The following is a 25,763-nucleotide window of genomic DNA, read 5'->3' on the forward strand; positions in this document are numbered from 1 at the left end:
TTTCAATGGGAAACAATCAATTTATACACATATGGGAAAAATATTCTTTCCTTATACCTTCCTTAGTTGTATAAGTTGGTATACTTATGTAGATACAAAGAAGAGATATATATGGTATCAGAATTCACAAAGAAAAATCTATTTCATGAGTCAAATGCCTATCTTGTTCTTCTGACCTAGCAAAAGACAAATATGACAGACTCACTACACAAGGCTAACAAAACATAACCATCTTATATAATCTCTGAACTCTGAAATGTGATAAAAAGCTAGTTTAAGTCCCAAAGATTAGTCACTAAAGTCATTTTAATGACTTCATCACTATACACAGGCTGCTAAAAGAACATATATCCTCTGCACCACAAACCCACACAAAGCTAGTGCCTCTCTGCTTTCACTGAACTCATGGATATCCCTATCACATCAATATTTTTTCTTTGCTTCTCTGCCTCCTAAATAGATTGTAATCTCTTCAAGGGATAGACTGTGTACTATCAACTTTTCATTTCCAGTACCTAACATTATAAACCTGGCATATAGTAGATTCCACCATCAGTGTGATTTTTTAAAAATACAAATTGAATCATATTATTATCTTGCTTAAAATACTTAAAAGACTTTCAAAGAGTTCAGGATAAAGTTTAAACTCTAGCATATTACATGTCATCCTTGCCTTCATGAAGGCAGTAAACAGAACAATAATTTCAAGTTGTAATAAATGCTATAAAGGAAAAAAGCATGTAACTCAGAAGGAAACTAACTTCAGATATGGGAATCAGGGAAGATTTTAAATCAAGACCTTAAAAAGGACCAAGCAGGTGGCTCAGTGGGTTAAGTGTCTGCCTTCCGCTCAAGTCATGATCCCAGGGTCCTGGGATGGAGTTCCGAATTGGGTTCCCTACTCTGCAGGGAGCCTGCTTCTTCCTCTCCCTCTGCCTGCTGCTCTCCCTGCCTGTCCTCTCTCTCTCCCTCCCTGTCTCTGTCAAATAAATAAATATCTTAAAAAAAAAAAAAAACTTTTTTTAAAAAAGACCTTATGAAAGAGAACTAAGTTATCTGTATCTCTAACCTTATAACCTGCCATAACACTTTTCACTTTATTCATACCAAATGTGTTAGAATGGATCACTGTTACTTCAAGTCTCAATGCGTTTTCATATGCTGCTCCTTTCACCATCAAGGCCATCCTTACTTCAGCTAGTAATATTTACCTGTCCTGCAAAATTTAGCTTAAGCTTACACTGTTTTAGAAGACAGTCTGATACTCTTTATACAAGTGACACCTGAATAATATTGGGGCTTGGGATCCCAAAACTCTGCATTTAACTTTTTAGTGCCCAAAATTTTAACTATTAACAGCCTACTGTTGACCATAAACCTTAACATTAACAGACACATACTTTGTATGTTATAAATATTATATATTGTATTATTATAATAAAGGAAGCTAGAAAAAAGAAATTCTCACAGACAGAGCTTTCCCTCTTCTTTTTTTTTTTCTTTGCATTCCCTCTCCATATGAGGCTTCAATCCTATGGGATTAGGACGCCCATCTTGGGACCTCATTTAGTCTTAATTACCTCCTAAAAGCTCTTATCTCCAAATGCAATCACACTGGGAGTTAAGGCTGCAGCATAGGTAGTTTAAGGAGACACAATTCAGTCTGAAGCTGATGAAGCTAGTGCTTCAGCCTTAAAAAGGAAAGAAGTACTGATGGATATATACTGTAACATGAATAAACCTTGAAAACATGATGTTTAATGAAGGCAGCCAGACTCAAAAAGATCACATATTCTATGATTCCGTTTCTATAAGATACCCAGAGACAAATATAGAAAGAATGCATAGTAGTGGTTTTCAGAGGATGGAGCGAGGGAGAATAGGAATGAAATTTTCCCCCCCAAGACCTGAACTGAGATCAAGAGTCAGACTCTTAACCAAATGAACCACTCAGGTGGTCCCAAGGGAATGAATCTTAAATGGGAACAGGGTTTCCTTTTGGGATGATGAAAAAGTTCTGGCCTTAGATAGAGATGATGGTTGTACAACACTATAAATGTACTTAATACCACTGAATTATATACTTTTTTTAAAAGATTTTATTTATTTGAGAGAGAGAGACAGCATAAGCAGGGGGTGGGGCAGAGGGAGAGGGAGAAGCAGAGTCCCTGCTGAACAGGGAGCCTGAGGCAGGCCCAATCTCAGGACCCTGAGATCACGACCAGAGCTAAAGGCAGGTGTTTAATCAATTGAGCCATCTAAGTGCCCCAAATTATATACTTTAAAATGGTTAAGATACTAGAGTTCCTGTATTCCACTCCTACACATACGTCAAGTAAAAACATACATCCACACAAAAACGTTTAAATGTTTATAACAGCATTATTTATAATAAATAAAAGATGGAAACAATTCAAACATCTATCAACTGGTAAAAGGATACATACAATGTGGTTTACCCATACAATGGAATTTAGCAATAAAAAGGAATAAGGTACTAGTACATGCTAAACATAGATGAATCTTGAAAATGTTGTGCTGGGGCACCTGTGTGGCTCAGTCAGTTAAGCATCCAACTTGATTTTGGCTCAGGTCACGATCTCAGGGTCATAAGATCAAGCCCCCCATGGGATTCTACGCATGGAGCCTACTTAAGATTCTCTCCCTCTGCCTCTGCCCCTCTCTCACTCTCCCTCACCTTCTCTAAAATAAAGGAGGGGAGCCTGGAGGGCTCAGTTGGTTGGGCATCTGACTCAAGTTTTGGCTCAGGTCATGACTCAGGGTTATGGGACTGGGCCCTGCTTTGGCCTCTGAGCTCAGCACCAAGTCTGCATGGGACTCTCTCTCTCCCCCACTGCCTTCCGCTGCCCCTTCCCCTGCTTCCATGCACTCAGTCTCTCTCTCTCAAATAAAAAAAATTTTTAAATTAAAAAAAAAAACATTTTGCTATGTGAAAAAAGCCAAACAAAAAAGGCCACATATTATATGATTCCCTTTATATAAAACAGGCAAATCTATAGAGACAGAAAACAGATAAGTGACTTCTTTTTTAGGGGAGAGGGGCAGTGAGAGAGGGAGAGAGAGAACCTTAAGCAGGTTCCTCGCCCAGCATGGAGTCCAATCCAAATTGGATGCTTAACCAACTGAACCCATGGAGTCAGTGCAGGGCTGTTCCCAAGACCCTAAGATCACAACCTGAGCCAAAATCAAGAGTCAGAGCCTCAACCAACTGGGCCACACAGGGGCACCATGAGTAGTGACTTTTAATGGGTACAGTTTCTTTTGCAGGCAATGAAAATTTTCAGAAATTAGTGATAAAATCTATACAACTTTCTGAATAAGTCCTAAAAACCACTAAACTGTATTTTTCTTTTCTTTTCTGAGCCAAAATCAAGAGCTGGATGCTTAACGAAGCTACCCAGATGCCCCTAAACTGTATGTTTTTAAATGAGAAATTATGGCATGTGATTACATCTCAATAAAACTATTATATAAAAAGGTAGGGGCACTTGAGTGTCTCGGTTGCTTGAATGTCTGACTCTTGATCTCAGCTCAGTCTGGATCTCGGGATCTGAGTCAAGCCCCACAATGGGGCCCACAATGGGTATGGAACATACTTAAAAAAATAATAATAATGGGGTGCCTGGGTGGTGCACTCAGTTGGTAAACTGACTCTTGGTTTGGGCTCAGGCTGTAATCTCAAGATTGTGAAATAGAGCCCTGTGTTGGGCTCCCCACTCAGTGTGATTCTTGAAATTCTCTTTCCTTCTCTCTCCCTGTGCCCCTCCCACTTGTGTAAAGTGTGGGTTAAGTGTCTTCCTTCGGCTCAAGTCATGATCCCAGGATCCTGTCACTCTAATGTATGGGAAACTACAGAACCATTTTGAAGAGTAGTAATATGATCTGAATAATTTTAACAGGATCATTCTGGCTGTTACATTGAAAATAAAATGAAAAGTTACATTAAGTGAATAGAAAGAGGTAAGCTGGGTTATGGTATTCAAAAGCATGATCCTAACCAGCAACACCAATCTCACTCAGGAGCATGTGAGAAATCCATTATCTCAGGACCCACTCTAGACTTTCAAAATCAAAAATTCCTACAAAAGGAACATAAGAATCTACATCTTAATACAATTCCCAGGTAATTCATGTAAGTGTTAGAATCTGGGGGGGAAAAAAAGTTTGAGAAGCTCAGATCTAGAACATTTACCCCTCAAATATTCATCATGCTCCCTTTCTTACCACTTTCCTTCAAATATTTCTCTGTTACCTTCTCAGTGACAATTTAAATTTGAACCACAACCATCAGACACAGTAGCATCATTCCCTACAATCTTTCCTACTTTTTCATAAGATATACTACCATCTAACTTACGACATATTTTTGTTATTTTATTTATATATATATATATATATATATATATATAGTTGCTCTCCTCCTACTAGAATATTAACTCTGTAAAAGCAATGTTGTCTGTTTTGTTCATTGCTAAATTCCTAGCAACTAAATTAGTACCTGGCACATAGCAGACACCCATAAAAATATTTACTGGATTAATGGCAAAAGGAAAAGCTGAAGTGTTAACTGGAAGCTAAAGTTGAGCCTAATGAAGGAAGATTAAGCCACTAACCTCAGGTGGGCCTGAGATTAGTCAAATTTCTATAAAGTCAGTTAAGTCCAAATAGGCAATGATCTATATATAAAGGTTTATTCTATTTAATTTATAAAGGGACACTCTACTGAGAAATCATTAATTTAAATATAATTTGGAATTTTCATATGAGGAAAAAAATACTAAACAATTGTGTATGAACATGACTTCAAGGCAGATATTACACATACTCAAGAGAATTCTTTAATAAAAAATGACTGCTATACTACAAATCATTGTTCTGAATTTGTTAAACCAAGTCTTCCAAAAGGACCTCTACTTGGTCTACCAGCTTCTTTAAACTAGTTCAACTTGTTCTCCAAATTAACAAATAACAAAACAGCATTTAATTAGAGAAATAATAATAATAAAGGATATTCATTCATTGCACTGCATGCCTACCATGTCAAGTACTACATGAAACATTCCATTAGACTACTTCACTTCACCTTCATAAAACAGGCAGCAGCATCTTAACTTTTTTTTTTTAATGAGGACTGATGGGCTGCCTGGGTGGTACAGTCAGTTAAGCACCCAACTATTGGTTTTGGCACAAGTCATGACCTCAGAGTTGTGAGATAAAGACCCTGAGTCAGGCTCTGTGATCAGCATAGAGTCCGCTTGAGATTTTTCTCTCCCTCTCCTTCTCCTACTCTTGTGCGTGCTCTCTCTTTCTTTATAGTAAGTAAGTAAATCTTTAAAAAAAAAAAAAAAAAAAAAAAAAATGAGGTGGAGCACCTGGGTTGCTCAGTCATTAAGTGTCTGCCTTCAGTGGCTCTGGTCATGCCCCCCCACTCCCCCACCTCCCCTGACTCGGGCTCCCTGCTGGGAAGGAAGCTTGCCTCTCCCTCTCCCACTCCCCCTGCTTGTGTTCCCTCTCTCACTGTGTCTGTGTCAAATAAGTAAATAAAATCTTTAGGGGGAAAAAAAAAAAACTGAAACATGTTTTAAAGTACAAGTGGTTATGGGCACCTGGGTGGCTCAGTGGGTTAAAGCCTCTGCTTTCGGCTCAGGTCATAATCTCAGGGTTCTGGGATTGAGCCCCTCATTGGGCTCTCTGCTCAGCAGGGAGCCTGCTTCCACCTCTCTCTCTCTGCCTGCCTCTCTGCCTATTATCTCTGTCAAATAAATAAAATCTTTAAAAATAAATAAAGTATAAGTAGTTTATTTGATGTGTATCTAGATGCATTATCCCTATCCATCCATTATCTATATCTATTATGTGTATCAGTATATCTATTCATAAATATTATATACATTAAAAAAATAAAGTATAAACAGCTTATCCAAGATTACAAATTTATTAAGTGGGGAAGATGGGATTCAAAACCTATACAATTTTACCCTATAGCCCACATTCTCAATCATATCACTGTTACTTCATTTACTTTCCCTTTTTTTTAAAAGATTTTATTTATTTATATGACAGAGAGAGATCACAAGTAGGCAGAGAGAGAGGAGGAAGCAGGCTCCCTGCTGAGTAGAAAGCCCAATGCGGGGCTCAATCCCAGGACGCTGGGATCATGACCTGAGCTGAAAGCAGAGGCTTTAACCCACTGAGCCACCCAGGCGCCCCTACTTTCCCTTTTTTAAAAAAATAATGCTTGGAGGTGCCTACATGGCTCAATTAAGCATCTTGCCTTCAAGGTCAGGTCATAATCTGGGGGGTCCTGGGCTTAAGCCCCATGACAGGCTCCCTGATCAGAGGGGAGTCTTCTTCTCCCTCTCCTCCTGTGCACTCGTTCTCTCTCAATAAATAAATAATTTAAATCTTTGGAAAAATAATAATAAACCTTGAATCAGATTTTTCACTAACTCCAGCAATCAAACCCTTGTAATTGATCTTATGCACCACTATTTCCCAACTTCAATCATTCACATACTATCTAGTTCAGATCTGTCTCACCTAAACACTATCAGTAGTGTTATTTTTTTGATACTACCTTTAAACTGACTTACTTTTTTTGGCCTTCTCCTAAATCGCATTTTTAAAATTATGAAGTTGGTATTTTTTCTTATACACATAAAGATATGTCTATTAAAGCTAAAAAAGTGGTCTGTTAATATACTATCAATTATTATCATCAGAAATAAACTATTTTTAAACCCTTTGCCAGAGTTTCTCAAAGTGTAACAAACAATGACTTAGAAATATATTTTTTTTGTTATTCATATATCAAGGAAAGCTTCTATTCACCCAGCCACAGAAACATGAGAAAAAAGATTGCCCAAAAAATCCATAAAGTTAAACATAACCAAGATTTAAGTACTCAAAAGACAGGCAACATTTATAAGCAATTAAAGCTAAGATCAAAATACTAAAAAAAAACAAATTTTACACCAAGAAGTCTTAAGTAAATTGCAAGTGTCCTTACCAATCTCTGCTTCCTGTCAAAGAATTTACTGCACTACAGTCCAATTAAAAACATGTATAAATATATGTGATCATAGAACTACCTTGCTTAAAAGTCTTCAATGGCTTCTCAAAACATTCATCATAAAAAGTCCAAACTGTCTATCATGTCCTAAAAGGTCCTTTGTTCTCCAATTACTGTATGTCTTTTCAGCTGGATCATTTGCTACTTTCACCCCCAATTCTGTTCCAGTCATATTTAATCTCAGTCATACTCTCATTCTCATATTTATGTCCTGCATGTTCTCAAACCAAAGACTAAATCCCTCAATTAAATTATGCACTCTCTCAAGTTTTTTGCACTAAACTAAATTACTGTTTTATTTATGTGTATCACCCCCATCTCACTAGAAGCATCCTTGAGATTTGGTGCTGTATTTTTTGTTTTTCCACTACAAACATATACTTGGCATATAAAAGGAACTCAATACATTCAGGTTCGTTGAATGAATGAGCCACATATTACCAGGACCACTTAAAAAGTGTGTATGTGTGTATATACACATGTACATACAGATTACAGGAGCCACTAATTTCTATTTACACAGGCTTTTTACTTATTGTAATAAATGTAAAGTTTCTTTTTTAGCTTAAAAAGCCCTATTATTAAAGTGCTTTTTGAAAATAAAGTAAGGATAATCTAAAGAACATTAATAAAGGAAAATTTATTATTATTATTTATTATTATTCTCCAAAAATGTGACCCATGAATACTCTAATTTGTACTTACTCAAATCATCCGATATGTCTTCAATTCCTGATGCACTATCATCAGAATCACCAGTATTATCTGTACATGCTTGTTGCTTCTGAGATCCTGGTGAGTTTTCCAAAGCAGATTTTCCTCCGTCCACATCAATATTCACTTTGTCCAAAGAAGTAAAAGAGCTTGGAATTTTTTTTCCAATCTGTGGTAATTCTGTACGTCGCATAGTTTCCTTCAACAGTAAACTGGATGCCTTCTCTGGTTCTGCTGGTGAACCAGGGACCTTTTCCAATTTCATCTGAGAACTGGGTACTTTTTCCATTTTCCTCTGTGAACTAAGTGCCTTTTCTGTTGCTGTCACCTGTGAGCTGGGTGTCTTTTCTGTTTTCACTGGTGAATTAGGGGACTTTGGTGATTTTTCTGCTTTTGCTTGTGAAACAGGTACCTTTTCTACTTTCACCGGTGAATTAGGTGATTTTTTTGTTTTGCAATGACTTTGATCTCGAAGGACTAATCCCAAATCTTTAGGGCTTGCTATGTTGGCAGCATTTACTTTACATGATTTAACTTCTGTTTTTTCTATACAAATATCATTTTGCTTATTTTTTTTACTAGTGTTCTTATTTGGAGAGCTGGTCCCAATTTCTTTTATGGATTTATCATTTCTAGCTTTCAAAGTTTGATTAGATATAACTTTAACTGCTTTGCTTTCTTCAGAAAGAGCCCAAGCATTCTTCTTTGGTTCATGATTTTCATTTTTAGAGGTCTTAAAGTCTTCCATTATTTGAAAACCTGCTTCCTTCCAATTGTGATACTGTAAAATGGCAGATTTCCAATAGCTGGATTGCTTCAAGTCCAGATTAGGCAAACAAACTATAGGGTTAAAAAAAAAATGTGTTATTTAAAATGCAAAAGGCATTTTTAAAAAATTGGTGAGACTTTCAAAAACTTCCAAATTTGTCCTCAAAACTAGAGAAATTGTAAAAACTTAAAAAACTCCATTAACCATAAAAGGAGTTAAAACCCAATTATTAGTAAATAACAGCCAAATGGTCATAAAGTAGGTTCTAATGTAATTATGTCAATATGACATCAAAACAGAATTTTAGATTTGTTCTACATTACTTAGTAAGAATTTCGACTAAAAGGGAAATAAAACTTGCAATTGATGTACCACAATTAATATAAAAGAAAATGGAACAAAGAAAACACACTCCAATCTAAGGGCACCTAGTTGGCTCAGCATGCAACTCTTGATCTCAGGGTCTCACATGGGGTATAGGGATTATTCAGTCAGACTGATACTCTCTTTTATTTAAAAAAAAAAAAAAGGGGGGGGTCATCTGGGTGGCTCAGTCGTTAAGCATCTGCCTTCAGCTCAGGTCATGATCCCAGGGTCCTGGGATTAAGCCCCACACTGGGCTCCCTGCTTGGCAGGAAGCCTGCTTCTCCCTCACCCACTCCCCCTGCTTGTATTCCCTCTCTTGCTGTCTCTCTCTCTCTCTCGGTGAAATAAATAAAACCTTGGGGGCAAAAAAAAAAGACTTTATTAAAAAAAAACTGATTAGGCTCTTATTTCTAAATTATTTTATAATTTTTAATTATAATTAAAATTTAAGCCAAAATAGAAACAAAATTAAGCCAAAACCATCCCATAATTTCACCATTAATATTTTTTACGACTAATGTTATTTTCTAGTAAAAAGCTCTACCACTTAGAGCTTAGCGCTAAAAAGCTTACCACTTAGAATGTTTTTGCTCCTGGTTTTGGATATTTTAATTCATTTGATTTATATACTGCTTTCAATATTCTAAGATGTTTCACATAACTGTCAAAACAGTTGCCAAATATATGCCTATATCTAAACTCTTGTAGAAACTGCTGCAAATTCCTAATTTTAAAAATAAAAATGGATCCTATGGGACACCTGGGTGGCTCAGCTGGTTAAGCGTCTGCCTTTGGCTCAGATCATGATCACAGGGTCCTGTATCACGTTCCACCTCAGGCTCTCTGCCCAAGAGGAGTGTGCTTCTCCCTCCCCTGCCACGCCCCTGCTTATACTCTCTGATTTAAAAAAAAAAAAAAAAAAAATTTTTTTTTTTCTTTTTTTTAATTCCACCAAAAAAAGTGTGGTGGGACACCTAGCTGGCTCAGTCTGTAGAGAGCATGTGACTCTTGAGCTCAGGGTCATAAGTTCAAGCCCCACATTGGGCATGGAGGCCACTTAAAAAAAAAAAAGTGTGGTAATTTTATATAGCAAAATCGCTATTTCTAAGAACAGTACAAATTTTTCCCAAAAAAGTTGTAATTTCTAGAAATAAAGTTCTAAGGAGGTAAGGTTTTGAGTAAGGTTCACTGCTTCCCAGTGTACTCATAGCAAAACTTGTGGAGCCAAATAAAAATGCTGGACCTATGTTCTAGTTCCTGGTTACATTTTTAGAATGCAGCAAATGAGGACTAAATGAGATTCTAACCTTATATAAGCAATTATTATCAAGAAAACACAAAAGAATTTTTAACAAATTTCTTTAAAGAGTTGTTTGAATACTGAAAACAACAGTTTTTTTATTCAAGATTTTATTTATTTATTTGTTAGAGAGAGAACGGGCCCAAGCAGGGGGATTGGCAGGCAGAGCCGGTAGAACAGGCAGAGGGAGAAGCAGGCTCCCCAGTGAGCAAGTAGCCCAATGCAGGACTTGATTCCAGGACCCAGGAACAGGACCAGAGCCAACAAAGGTAATCGCTTAACTGAGTGCCACCCAGGCATCCCCAAAACAACAGTACTGTGCATATATTCCATTTCATTTTTATATCATTAAGACATCAGTCCATGTCCTACTTCTAGTTCATGTCTTCCTTCCTTGAATCCTTACAATGCCTACTGACTACTACAGACTTAACTTCCTTCCTTGAATCATGTCTTCCTTCCTTGAATCCTTATAATGCCTACTGGCTACTATAGACTTACGGAGTTCTCAGGCCCTGGACCTCACCCAAAAGCTGGAGGCAGGTTCTTGACTTTGCAGTGAGAAAGAATTCAAGGACAAGTCAGAATGAGAGGAAGCTTTACTGCAAAGTCCAAGTTTACACTCCAAGGAAGGAGGAATGAGGGCACACTCAGAAAGAGGATCTAAATAGCACTAGGTAGATGTGAGGCTCTGATTTTTTTTTTTTAAAGAATTTATTTATTTATTTGACAGACAGAAATCACAAGTAGACAGAGAGGCAGGCAGAGAGAGAGGGGGGAAGCAGGCTCCCCGCTGAGCAGAGAGCCCGATGCGGGGCTCCATCCCACGACCCTGGGATCATGACCCGAGCTGAAGGCAGAGGCTTTAACCCACTGAGCCACCCAGGAGCCCCAAGGCTCTGATTTTTATGGGTGGTTATAATTTGGGCATGAAATACTCATGTGGGATTCTAGGGAACAGGCGGGGATTTCTAGGAATTCTGCATAATATTATTCAATGCTCTACATTAGCTACTATGTGCAGATCGAGTCTGATTTCAGGCTAACTGGGGGTCTTTGTGTGCATTTAAGTTGCAGTTAAGCAAAGCACTAGCAGCAGAACACTTGTGATCACATGAAATCACAGAGCTATCAGAAGTTTGCTTAATTGCTACAAACTTTCTGTCAGGTATAACACTCTGTTCCCTGTTTTTTGTTCCTCCTGCAAATATACAGCACTTCCCTCTTCTACCTGCCTTACTACCACAATGCTAGGTACTTAGTAGACATTCAAAATCACTAAGCAATTAAAAGAATATCCACTCCAGACAGATGGCTTCACATCTTTCTTTTCCTGATAAAATGTGAAGCGTATAGCAGAAACTGGAATTTTCTTCCCCCCCCCCACCCCCCCAGATTTTATTTATTTGAGAGAGAAAGCAAGCAAGCACAAGTTGGGGGTGGGGTAGAGTCAGAGGGAGAAGCACAAGTTGGGGGGGGGGGTAGAGTCAGAGGGAGAAGGAGAGGGAGAAGTATGTTCCCCACTGAGCAGGGAGTCCCACTTAAGGTTCCATCCCAAGACCCTGAAATCATGACCTGAGCCAAAGGCAGACAGATGCTTAACAGACTGAGCCACCCAGGGGCCTCTGGAATTGTTTCACAAGAAGTTTCTGACACTCTTCTTTAATTATCCATCACTCAGTTAACAGACTGGGCTACAAATTCTGGAGCCTGAGACTTAAAAGAGGTATGGATACACTAGGTAAGAAAGTTTAGAAATAAGTGCTGCATAATAACAGAAAAACTAATCATAGCAATAGTTACTTCTCAAGTAACCCTTCCACAAGACAGACAGGGAAACTATTCTAAGGCATGATTACAGAAAGCCATCAGAAGTTTGTCCTGCTAAAAAAAAAATTAGGAGGGTGCCTGGGTGGCTCAGTGGGTTAAGCCTCTCCCTTCGGCTCAGGTCATGGTCTCAGGGTCCCGGGATCAAGCCCCGCATCGGGCTCTCTGCTCAGCAGGAGCCTGCTTTCTCCTCTCTCTCTCTGCCTGCCTCTCTGCCTACTTGTGATCTCTCTCTGTCAAATAAATAAATTAAATCTTAAAAAAAAAAATCTTAAAATCTTAAAAAAAAAATAAATTAGGGGCACCTGCGTGGCTCAGTTAAGTATCTACCTTAAGAGAGAAATCATTTCTGATTTTGTTTTACCATTGTTTACCTACCACAGTGCCCAGTTTAAAGTAGGCACTCAATGAACCTATTAAATGGATTAATGAACATTTAAATAATGTTAACTGTTATTTAATTAAATTAATTTAATTAATTAATTGTCCACTTTAAAAACAAATCCAAAACATTTAATTGCGTCATGGCTTATATTATTCACAATGTAAGTAGAAAAATATCTCTCTCTTCCAGGTAGCCTTTCCTAATCTATCCTGGAGGCTCCTACCCCCTAAGCTGGGCTCAGAGAAATATGCCTCTTTCTATGAACTTTAGTCTTACCCTTCTCATAGCATTCAATACTTAATAGTTTTTTTACAAGGTTTTAATTATTTGTTTATTTATTTTAGAGAGAGAATGTGCAGATGGAGAAGCACAAGCAGACCCAGTGCTGAGTGAGGAGCCCCATGTGGGGCTTGATCTCATGACCCTGAGATGATGACCTGGGCTGAAATTAGCAGTCAGATGCTTAACCAACTTAGCAACCCAGGCACCCAGTACTTAATACTTTTTATGTGTTTATTTCCTATTTGTACTATAGGAACTTTTTTTTTTCAATTTACTTTTCATAAAACAAATACATATACAGAGTTCAAAAAGTCAACAGTACTGTAAGGCAAAACAGTATTTGTCCACCAACTACCCACCTTCCTCCTCAGAAGCAACTGCTTTCAACTCTTTTAGCAGTTTCTTCTGAAGTTTATCTCCGTACTTCTAAATTACATGCTTAAACTGATACTGATCTTAGTATGTTTTCACTTTAGATAGTATCTACAGACTTCCTACTATGAAAGAATTTAGCTGTCTCAAACATTCCCCCTAGAGACAAACAGAATTATACACACACATATGTTCCTATCCCACCCACATCCCCTGAAGATGATTTTAATAAGATATAACAGTATTATTCATGGCTGAGCCAAATATTATACTATAAAACTTTCTTTATGCCCCTCAAAATTTATTTTCTCCTTTTCCCATGCACATAGCTAGACTGTATTTTCCAACCTTCCTTACAGTTAGGTGTGTCCTTAAGATCAAGTTGTTACCTCCTCCATGCTCTCCTCCTATCACTGCGTAAAATTCTCAAAATCATCCATCTTCAGTCATATAGCCAACAATTATGTTCTAATCCAGACCCACGGAGTCTCGAATTTCCGTAAGAACTAGAATCAGTTAGTTCCAAAATGCAGATTCTGATTCCAATTTGGAGGACTGACATTCTGCATATCTAATAAGCCCAAGTAAAGCCAATGCTGCTAACCCTTGGCCATACTTTTGGCTGGACAACATCATCAGTGGAACTTGGGCCCCTGAATGACAACACAGAACTACTCATCTGGAGCAGGTGATCACTCATCTAGAATTTGTTATATGAGAAAAAAATAAAACTATTTTTTAAGGCACTGTATTAATGGATTTCTTTGTCATGGTAGCCCAGCCATTTTGACTTAACTAATATACATACTTATAATCATATTTCTCTTTGGTATACTTTACAGTTTTATCTGGAATTAACCATTGCCTCATTTCTTAATTTTTTTTTACATACCTATCAATAATTCATTGACAGAACCATATATCTCCTGTCAATATAATCAAACACACATCACGGAAGCTATATATATATATATTTTTTTTTTAAGATTTTATTTATTCATTTGTCAGACAGAGATCACAAGTAGGCAGAGAGGCAGGCAGAGAGAAAGGAAGGGAAGCAGGCTCCCTGCTGAGCAGAGAGCCCGATGCAGAGCTCAATCCCAGGACCCTAGGATCATGACCTGAGCCGAAGGCAGAGGCTTAACCCACTGAGCCACCCAGGTGCCCCTTAAAGATTTTATTTATTTATTTGACAGAGAGAGACCACAAGTAGGCAGAGAGGCAGGCAGAGAGAGAGGAGGAAGCAGGCTCCCTGCAGAACAGAGAGCCCGATATGGGGCTCGATCCCAGGACCCCGGGACCATGACCTGAGCTGAAGGCAGAGGCTTTAACCCACTAAGCCACCCAGTCGCCCCTATATGTTTATTTTTACTGCCGTTTTCTCCTTGAACATCCCTTGTCTAGCACTTGCTGGTTACTACTAGTCTTTTACCACAGCTATCAGCCTGCAACTTCCTTTCACTATTATCCTACCAATTCTCATCCACCCTCAAGCTGACTTCTATATTCTTCTTCCACAGTTTACTCCCTCTTTTTTTGGTGGAGCACACCCTCCAGTAGATAAGAAAGGAAATATGAAAGGCAGTGAAAAAAAAATTATGCCCAATTTCTGCATTTCATTCTACATAGACAGGCATTCATTATCATAACACTCTGGACTTCTCTCCACTTCCCCCATCCATTCTTTTCCGCAGGACATGAAGTAACATCTTTCATCCGTGAGTTTGTGAAAATGATTAGGTAAAGCATAGTATCTCTCTCTCATTCCTCTTCACTAGCTGTTCACAGAGAAGAGAAGTCCACTTTCTCATTCATACTCTAACATTCACACGTGTAAGCCCCACATGGAGCCTGAAGTTGTGCCTGTGTCTGAGTAAGTCTAATTCTGGCACTGAGTATTAGCAAACAACTTGAAAATAAAAAATCCATTCCCCAAGGTGAATTTTATCCATAATTAAATAATCTGGGGGTGCCTGGGTGGCTCAATGGTTTAAGCATCTACCTTCAGCTAGGGTCATGATCCCAGAGTTCTGGGATCAAGCACCGCATCAGGCTTCCTGATCAGCAGGGAGTCTGTTTCTCCCTCTCCCTCTTCTCCAGCTTATGCTCTCTCTCAAATAAATATAAAATCTTTAAAACAATAACAATAATCTGATCTCCATATGCTTGTTTTGTCTTTCCCCCAGTTTGTTCAGGATTCAGGAAGGGAAACAGTGCTAATTATTGGGTCCCTTATGTCCCAACAGGAAGTAAATTTTATAAGACTTTGTATGTCTTAAACATCTTTTTTTCTTCTTATTTTAATTAGGTTTAAACTTCTAGGTTAGAAATCATACACTCAAAATGCAACAAGTACTGTTTCAACGATTTCTAGTTTGTAGTGTTAGTACTGAGAAAATCATCCCGTTCTTATTTTCCATCTTTTTTACTGAACTGCTTTCTTCCTTATGGGAATTTTTAGGATATTCTCTTTGTCTCAGCGGGGTTTTTTTTTTGTTTTGTTTTAGCATTCTGCAATTTCTTTTTCTTTTTTAAAGATCCATTTATTTATTTGAGAGAGACCACACATGTGAGCGGAGGAGAGCAGAGAGAGGAGAGAATCTCAAGCATACTCCCCACTGACCACAGAGCCAGATGCAGGGCTTGATCTCACGACCCTAAGATCATGAGCTGAGCTGAAACCGAGAGTCATACACTTAACCAACTGAACCACCAGGCTTCCCTCAGTGTTCTGTAATTTCTAAGTGATAAGCCCTGGAGCAGATATTTCTTCATTTTTCTTGGTATTCAGTTGGCTCTTTTAATCTCTACCTCAAGTCCCCCCACTCCTGAAAATTTTTTCTTGTATTATGTCTTCTATCATTTCCTCCCTTTCATTTTCTCTTTTTCTTTAGTTCCTATCCATTGGACCTTATGCCTCCTACATTGATTCTCCAGTTATCTTACCTCTTTTATCAATTTTCCACCTTTATTTTCTTTCCTGAGTGATTTCCTCACCTTTATCTTCCAACTCTTCTACATTTGGAGGAGAGAAACACAGGAGGTATACCATATTTTCATTTCTAAAAACACTTTAACTCTCTGATTATTACTTCCTACAGCACTCTTGTTCTTGTCTCATGACTATCATCTCTTATATCTGAACACTAATAGTTTTCCTTAAAATTTTTTTCTGCTTCTCATAGTTTCCTGAGTTTCTTATTTGTTTTCTTCTCTATCAAGGACACTAACATACACATAGGGAAGAGTAAAAGAGAAAAATGGAGACAGAAAAATATTTGAAGAAATAATAGCCAAAAACTTGCCTAATCAGATGAAAGATACAATTATACACATCCAAAAAGTTCAATGAACTCCAAGCAGAATAAACTTAAAGAAATCCACACCAAGATTTTTATCAACTTATTATTCAACTTTGAAAACCAAAGAGAGAATTTTGAAATCAGCAAGACAGAAGCAACTTCTTGTATACAAAGTATTCACAGTAAGATTTAACAGATGATTTCCCAACAGAAACATGCAAATCAATCAAGGGTCCCCAGGCAGTTCAGGCAGTTGAATCCTTGACTTTTGATTTTGGCCCAGGTCATAATTTCAGGGTTATGAGATCGAGCCTGGCATAGGCTCCATACTGGACATGGAGCCTGCTTAAGATTCTCTTCCCCTCCCTTTGCCCTTCTCAGTCCCTGGCAAAAGGAAAAAAAAAACAAGGTACAAGGATGGAAAAAGGTATTCCATGCAAATAGTACTACAAAGAGAGCTGGGTGGTCATATAATTGTTAGACAAAATACATTTTAAGACTAAAGAGAACATTATATATTGATAAGAAGTTCAATCCAGGGATGCCTGGGTGGCTTAGTTAGTTAAGCATCTGCCTTAGGCTCAGGTCATGATTTCAGGGTCCTGGGATCAAGCCCCACATTAGGCTCTCTGCTCAGTGGGGAGCCTATTTCGCCCTCTGCCTCTGCTTCTCCCCCTTCTCAAATAAATAAATAAAAACTTTAAAAAAAATAATAATAGGGAACTTAAATATCCTACTTTCAATAATAGAGAAACCAGACAGAAAATCAGTAAGAAAATAGAAGATTTCAACAATCTTAAACCAATTAGACCTAACATACCCAGAAGCCTCTACCCAGCATCAACAGGACACATTCTTCTCTACTGCACATGGAACATTCTCCAGAAAAGACCATTCTGTTTAGTCTTAGATTTAGTCTAAAAAGACTAAAATCATACAAAGTATCTTTTCTTACCACAAGAGAATGAAATTAGATATCAAATCAATACAAAAACTGGAAATTTCACAAATATGGAAAACTTAAACAATGCACTCAAATCAACAAATGGGCCAAAGAAGAAATCACAAGGGAAATTAGAAAATACCTTGAGACAAATGAAAACAATGTACATTTTTATCCCATTTTCTAAAAATGGATATAAGAGGGATATTTCACATATTTTTTTAAAAATAAGGATTATAGGGTGCCTGGGTAGCTAAGTCACTTAAGCATCTGCCTCAGGCTTAGGTCATGATCCCACAGTCCTGAGATCAACCCCCACATCAGACCCCCTGCTCAGCATGGAGTCTGTTCTTCCCTCTCTTTCTGTCCCTTCACCTGCTCATGCTCTGTCTTTCTCTCAAATAAATAAAATCATTTAAAAATTTTTTTAATTAAAAAATAAGGATTATAAAAGAATATAACAAACAACTGTTTACCAACAAATAGAATAACCTAGATAGAATGGTCAAATTGTACATAAAAGCTATCAAAACAGAGTCAAGAACAAATAAAAAATCCAAATACACTTACAACAAAGAAGTAGATTAAATCAGTAATCAAAAACCTACCACCAACAACAAAAAGCCCAGAAACCAAAAGACTATACTGGTGAAGTCTACTAAATATGTAAAGAATTAACACCAATCCTTCTCAAACTCTTCCCAAAAAAAATAAAAATGGAGGGCACTTCCTAACTCATTCTCTGAGGCCAGCATTACCCTAATATATGAACATATATTCAAACAATCATCAACAAAATACCAGCAAACCAAGTAATGAAAGATAGTTGGAAGAAGGCAGGCAGGAACAAGGGAACTCCACCCTAACAGGACACCACCTTTAAATAACACCCTAAAAGGAGCCTCTACCCTTACCCACCTAATAGTTATATATGATAAAAACCTGATAGGTTGACAGATGCACGGAGGGTTAATCAGATTAAAAGAGCCCGCCAACAAGCCCATAAAGACCACTAGACTTGGAGACTGGTGGCAACCCCCCCAGGTCCCCTCCTCTTCAGGAGCTTTGTACTATTACTCAATAATGTTTGCTTTGCTGCCCACCACTCTTTGTCTGGTCTACCTCTTCATTCTTCAAAGCAGCATGACCAAGAACCATGGGCACTAAAGGAAAAGAAATTCAGTAACATGAGTGGCATATTAAAAGAGTTATACAGCACAACCAAGTGAGATTCATCTCTAGAATGCAAGAGTGGTTCAACAAACAAAAATCAATGTAACATACCATATTAACAGACTGAAGGAAAAGGAAAACATAATCAGCTTGAATGATGCAACAAAAAGCATTTGAAAAAAATCCACCAGCCTTTCTTGGGGAAAAAAAAATTTTTTTTTCAATAAACTTGTAATAGCAAGGAACTTCCTCATCATGATAAAAGCCATCATACAAAACAAAGACACAGCTAACATCACACACAATAGTTAAAGACTGAAACTGTTCCTCTACAATCAGGAATAAGACAAGGATGTCTACTTTTTCCACTTCTATTTGACATAGATCTATTGGAAGTTACAGCTCCAGCAATTAGGCAAGTAAAAGGAAAAAAAGGCAACCAAATGGGAATGGAAGAAATAAAATTATCTTTTGCAGATGACATGATCTTATATGTAAGAAAACCCTTAAAAGTACACATGCGCACACACACACACAACACACACAAATGCACCAAAACAGTAGCAAAAAACTAAGTCAGCAAATTGCAGAATACAGGATCAACACAATGATCTACGAAATTAACACAGGTCTATAAAGTTAAGAAAATAATTCCATTTACTTTAGCATCAAAAAGAATAATTAAGAATACACTGAACTAAGGAAGCAAAAAAAATTCCACACACCAAACTACAAAACAATACTGAAAAAGATGAGACTTAAACAAATGGTACAGTATCTCAAGTTCAAGGATTCCTTCCGATCTATTTTCCCTGTCTACTTCTTCCTTGCGTTCTACACTGTGAGGCTAGAAATCAGGAAGTGTTTAAGCTCCTGTGACTTAGAGCCCCAAGGAGTGGAAAACTCAAAGACCCATCTCTTACAATGTTCCACCTTCACTTAAAAAGATTTAGCACTCCATTCCTTGCTTATTGTTATTAAGCTCAAAAATCCCAAGAATGGATTAGGCTTTTTTCCCCAGAATTGCCAAAAGCTGGAGACTGGGCAGAATTCATGATGTGCAGCCCACTACGTACTTACTCATTCATTTCCTTTACTTATCACCAATAACTTATATTATTAACAATATTGTTAAAATGCCAATACTATGCAAAGTGATCTACAGATTTAGTGCAATCATTACCAAAATCCCAATGGCATTTTTTGCAGAAATAGAAAAACTATCCTAAAATTCATATGGAATTTCAAGAAACTCTGAAGAGCCAAAACAATCTAGGAAAGGAAGAAAAAAAGTTGGAGGACTCATACTTCCTGATTTCAAAACTTACTACAACACTACAGTAATCAAACAGTACCATACTGGCATAGAAAAGACATAGATTAGTAGAATACAACAGAGTCCAGAAATAAACCCTCACTTATGGGGTCAACTGATCTGACAATGATGCTAAGAGTATTCAACAGGGAAAGGACAGTTTTTTCAACAAATGTGCTAGTAAAAAACAGATATCTACATTCAAAGAAATGAAGTTGGACCCTGACCTTACACTAGTTAGAAATATTTACTCAAAATAGATCATATCAGACTTATTATAACTTATAATAACTATAAGACTTATAATTATAATTAGTATATTGTATAATTTATTAAAGCACTAAGTGAGGGTGCCTGGGTGGTTCAGTCAGTTAAGTGTCTGCCTTTAGTTCAGGTCATGATCTCAGGGTCCTGGGATCCAGCATCAGGCTCCCTGCTTAGCAGGAAATCCAGTTCTATCTCTCCCTTTGCTCCACCTCCCTGCTTGTACCCTCCCTCTCTACTCTTTCTCTAATAAATAAATAAAATCTTTTTTAAAAAGGCACTGGGTGGCTCGGTGGGTTAAGCCGCTGCCTTCGGCTCAGGTCATGATCCCAGGATCCTGGGGTCGAGTCCCGCATCGGGCTCTCTGCTCAGCAGGGAGCCTGCTTCCTCCTCTCTCTCTCTGCCTGCCTCTCTGCCTGCTTGTGATCCCTCTCTGTCAAATAAATCAATAAAAAAAAATTTTTTTTTTTAAAAAAGGCACTAATTGTAAATCAAAAGACTGGGCAAAAAACTCAAATGACCATCAATACCACACTGTAGGGAAAACTAGCATAGAACATAAAATATATTACTACACAATCATAAAACAGAATGAGGAAGTCTCTATTCTGCTGTGCAGTGATAGTGAGGACCTACTTACTGTAAAATAAAAAAAATAATACACATAGGAATATGTAGTAAGTAATTCTGTGTAAGAAAGAAGAAAATTGCCACTTGCCTGGCTCAGTCAGTCAAGTCTGCGCCTCTTGATCTCAGGGTACTGGGCTTGAGCCCCACAATGAGGGTAGAGATTACTTAGAAATAAAATGTTAAAAAGAAGAAGAAAACATATATATATACAAACACACTTAAATGTTCAGAAATAAACAATGAGGGCACCTGGGTGGCACAGTCGGTTAAATGTCCCACTCTTGGTTTTCACTGAGGTTATGCTCTCATGATCCTGAGATAGAACCCTTTCCCTCATTGCCCCTGTGCTCATCAAGAAGCCTACTTAAGACTCTCTCTCCCTTTCCTCTACCCCTCCATCCCCCACACTCTCTCTCTCAAATAAATATTTAAAAAGAAAAGAAATAGGGGCACCTGGGTGGCTCAGTCGGTTAAGCATCTGCCTTTAGCTCAGATCGTGATCCCAGTGTACTAGGATCAAGCCTCAAGTCAGATTCCCCACTCAGCAGGGGAGTCTGCTTCTCCCTCTCCCCTCTCCCCTTCCCCTGCTCCAACTCTCTCTCATCCACACTCTCTCTCAAATAAATTAAATCTTTCAAAAGAAAAAAAAAAAAAAAAAAGAAAGAAAAGAAAAAAAAATAAACAGTAGAAGCATAAAAACAAACAAAAGGGGCACCTCGGTGGCTCAGTTAGTTAAATGCCCAACTCTTGGCTCTGAATGGGGTCATGGGATTTGGCCCACACGAGGCTCGGTCCCTCTCCCTCTGGCTCTGCCCCTCCCCCTCCTCATGCTCTCTCTCATGCACTCTTTCTCACTCTCACTCTAAAACAGACAGACAAATAAATAAATCTTTTTAAAAAGTTCACTTTTTCGGGGGCACCTGGGTGGCTCAGTGGGTTAAGCCGCTGCCTTCGGCTCAGGTCATGATCTCAGGGTCCTGGGATCAAGTCCCGCATCGGGCTCTCCACTCGGCGGGGAGCCTGCTTCCCTCCCTCTCTCTCTGCCTGCCTCTCTGCCTACTTGTGATCTTTCTCTTTCAAATAAATAAATAAAATCTGTTAAAAAAAAAAAAAAAGTTCACTTTTTCTCACTCTCACTCTAAAATTAAATAAATAAATAAATAAATAAATTTTTTTTTTTAAAGGTTCCAAAGATGTAAATTTTTAAACTACATTAAAAACTACACCTTGTATTTTTTTTTTTTTTTAAAAGTAATCTCTACTCCCGGGGTGGGGCTGAAACTCACAACCACCAGATCAAGAGTCACATGCTCTACCAACTGAGCCAGCCAGGCACCCTACCTTATATTTTAACTTACAAACACACACACATATACTATAAAAACTGGTAAGTCTTCACAACCTTAGATCTGGCATCAGCTTCTTAAGTATAATATTAAAAATAGACAAGAGGGGCACCCCTCTCTTAAAAAGATAAAATCTTTTAAATAAAATAAAATAAAAAGGTGGCTCAGTCAGTTAGGTACAGCTCCGGTCATGATCTCAAAAGTTGTGAGACTGAACCCTGAGTTGGGCTCAGCAGGGAGTCTGCTTGAAATGCTCTCCCTCCTCCCCTATCCACCCACATGTGAACTCTCTCTAAAATAAATAGATAGGGGCACCTGGGTGGCTCAGTGGGCTAAGCCTCTACCTTTGGCTCAGGTCATGATCCCAGGGTCCTGGGATCGAGCCACACGTCAGGCTCTCTGCTCAGTGGGGAGTCTGCTTCCTCCTCTCCCTCTGCCTGCCTCTCTGCCTACTTTGATCTCTGTCAAATAAATAAATTAAATAAATAAATAAATAAATAAATAAATAAAATAGATAAATCTTTAAAAAAACTAAAAAGTTTCTGCATAGCCAAATAAAAATGCTATCTACAAAGTAGGAGAAAATAGATGCAAATCACATATCTGACAAGGGGTTAATACCCAAAATATACAAAGAACTTATAGAACTCAAGAGGTTAACAAAACACAAACAATCAGATTTTAAAATGGGCAGAGGATGTGAACAGACATTTTCCTAAAAAGACATACAAACCACCAACAGGACATGAAAAGATGTTCAACAACACTAAACATCAGAAAAATGTAAATTCAAACTACGATGAGACCTGTCAGAATGGCTATTATCAAAAAAACATAACAAGTACCAGCAAGGATGTAGAGAAAAAAAAATCCCTGTGCACTAATGGTGGTAAGGTTAAACTGGTACAGCCATAGTGTAAAACAGTGTAGAGGTACTCAAAAAATTAAAAAGAACTACGAAATAATCCAGCGATTCTCATTCTGGGCATTTAGTCAAAGGAAACAACAAGATATGGGGGCGCCTGGGTGGCTCAGTGGGTTAAAGCCTCTGACTGCGGCTCAGGTCACGATTGGGATCAAGCCCCCCATCAGGCCCTCTGCTCAGCAGGGAGCCTGCTTCCCCTTTTCTCTCTCTGCCTGCCTCTCTGCCTACTTGTAATCTCTGTCAAATAAATAAATAAAATCTTTAAAAAAAAGAAAAGATAACTCAAAAAGATATCTGCACCCCCATGTTAACTGTAGTGTCATTTACAACAGCCAAGATATGGAAGCAACCTGTGTCCATGCAAGGATAAAAAAAAATGTGGTGTGTATATACAATGCAATATTATTCAGCCATTAAAAAAAAAAAAAAAAAAAAAAAGCAGAGGGGCGCCTGGGTGGCTCAGTGGGTTAAGCCACTGCCTTCGGCTCAGGTCATGATCCCAGGGTCCTGGGATCGAGTCCCGCATCGGGCTCTCTGCTGACGGAGAGCCTGCTTTCCTCTCTCTCTCTCTCTCTGCCTACTTGGGATCTCTGTCTGTCAAATGAATAAATAAAAAATCTTAAAAAAAAAAAAAAAGCAGAAAACCTTACCATTTATGACAACTTGGATGGACCCTGAGGGTATTATGCTAAGAGAGACAGATAGAGAAAAATACTGTATGATCTCACTTACATGTAAACCCTAAAACAAACAAAATGAACTCATAGATATACAGAACAGATTGGTAGTGCCAGAGGCTGGGGCTGGGAAGAAGGAAGTGGGCAAAATAGGTCAAAGTGGTCAAAAGGTACAAGATTACAATTATTTAAAAAAATGAGTTCTGGGGATATAATGTACAGCATTGTGACTACAGCTAATAATACTGTATTGTACATTTGAAAGTTGCTGAGAGAGTAAATCTTGAAAATTCTCATCACAAGAAAAAATAATTTGTACCTATGTGGTGATGGATGTCAACTAGACTTACTGTGGTAATCATTTCACAATATATACAAATATCAAATCATTGTGTTGTACACCTGAAACTAATATGCTATATGTTAATTACATCTCAACAAAAAAATCAAAACATCTGTTCAGCAAGGACACTACCCAAAAAGGGAAAAAATAACCAACAAAATGGGAGAAAAAATCTGTACATCATATATTTGATAAGGGTCTATCCAGAATATAGAGATTCCTACAACTTATCAACAAAAAGAAAAACCCACTTAACAAATGGGCAAGAGACATGAATAGACATTACTCCAAAGATAAATAAATGATCAATAAGTGCATGAAAAGATGCTCAACATCATTAGTCACCAGGAAAATGTAAATCAAAACTATAATAAAACACCACTTCATACACACTAGGATTATCAAAAAAGCAGAAAATAACAAATGTTGGTATGGATATGGACAGTATGAAATCCTCATGCAAGACACCTGGGTGGCTCAGTCAGGGCTCAGGTCCTCATCGCAAGGTCCTGGAATCAAGTCCCACATCCAGTTCCCTACTCAACAGGAAGCCTGCTTCTCTCTCTCCCTCTGCCTCTTCCTCTGCTCCTGCTCTCTCTCTCTATCTTGCTTTCTCTCAACTAAATAAAAATAAAATCTTTGAGGGGCACCTGGGTGGTTCGGTGGGTTGGGCCTCTGCCTCTGGCTCGGGTCATGATCTCAGGCTCCTGGAATCGAGCCCCACATCAGGTTCTATGCTCAGCAGGGAGCCCGCTTCCCCCTCTCTGCCTGCCTCTCAGCCTACTTGTGATCTCTTTCTCATTGGAAAAAAAAAAAAAAAAACCTGCTGTCATCAACTTAAAATTTTTAATCTTATCTATGAATTTGTGTTTTGTAATGTTTTTCTTTTTAAGATTCTATTTATTTGTTTGAGAAAAAGAGTGCACACAAGCACAAGTTGCAGGGAGGAATAGAGGGGGAGGAGAAACAGACTCCCCACCTACCAGGGAGCTCACACAGGGCTCCATCTCAGGACCCTGAGATCACAATTCTAGCTGAAGGCAGATGCCTGACTGACTGAGGCACCCAGGTGGCCCTGCATTTTGTAGTCTGATGGAAACAGAGGAAATACATGGAAAATGCATGTCTGACATTCCTTTCCACCTCGTTTTTATTCAGCTTTGATGCCCCATGAGCACAGAATTCCAGTGGAGCCACTATAGGTAGTCCAGCAGGACTCAAAGTGAGTATAAGATAAGCATGTTGTCTACAACCAAGCAAACCAAGAAGCCACATTTTTTACCTTAACTATACCTTGCTTCAAACACAGAAGAAAGGCAATGCTACTCTAAGAAATGTGACCCCCCCCAAAAAAAACAAAACAAAACAAACCCAAAAAAAACAAAACAAACCCTATTATATCTTTTCTTTTTCATGTTACTTCCCTGTATTAACTAACCCTGTATGCTAAAACTGATGACACATAAGGAAAGGGCAAGACAGAACAAGCCACAGTTCCTTTTCCTTTCAGTACTGCCAAAGTCAAAGGCAGAACATGTTGGGTGCCTGGCTGGCTCAATTGGAAGAGTATGGGATTCTTGATCTCAGACTCCTGAGTTTAAGCCCCACAACACTGAGTGTAGAAATTACTTAAATAAAACTTTAAAAAAGAAGGTAGAGCGTGCTGGTGGAATGTGTAAGTATAAGAAGTGAAATGGGGGGCACCTGGGTAGCTCAGACAGTTAAGCATCTGATGCC

General features: G+C 38.2%; 1 protein-coding gene across 8 annotated transcripts in view; it reads right to left on the bottom strand.

The window, feature by feature from the left end:
- The window catches only part of TUT4 (terminal uridylyl transferase 4), a 204,204-nt gene that overhangs the window by 87,135 nt on the left and 91,306 nt on the right, over positions 1–25,763 (bottom strand). For all 8 annotated transcript variants that reach the window (XM_044238236.1, XM_044238238.1, XM_044238237.1 and 5 more), the window contains exon 2: positions 7,799–8,647. In XM_044238236.1, the coding sequence (XP_044094171.1) occupies positions 7,799–8,555 (757 nt within the window). In that variant the 5' untranslated portion in view covers positions 8,556–8,647. The remainder of the gene's footprint in view (positions 1–7,798; positions 8,648–25,763) is intronic.

The sequence above is a fragment of the Neovison vison genome, chromosome 2, assembly GCF_020171115.1.
Source record: "Neovison vison isolate M4711 chromosome 2, ASM_NN_V1, whole genome shotgun sequence".
NCBI classification, from domain to species: domain Eukaryota; kingdom Metazoa; phylum Chordata; class Mammalia; order Carnivora; family Mustelidae; genus Neogale; species Neogale vison.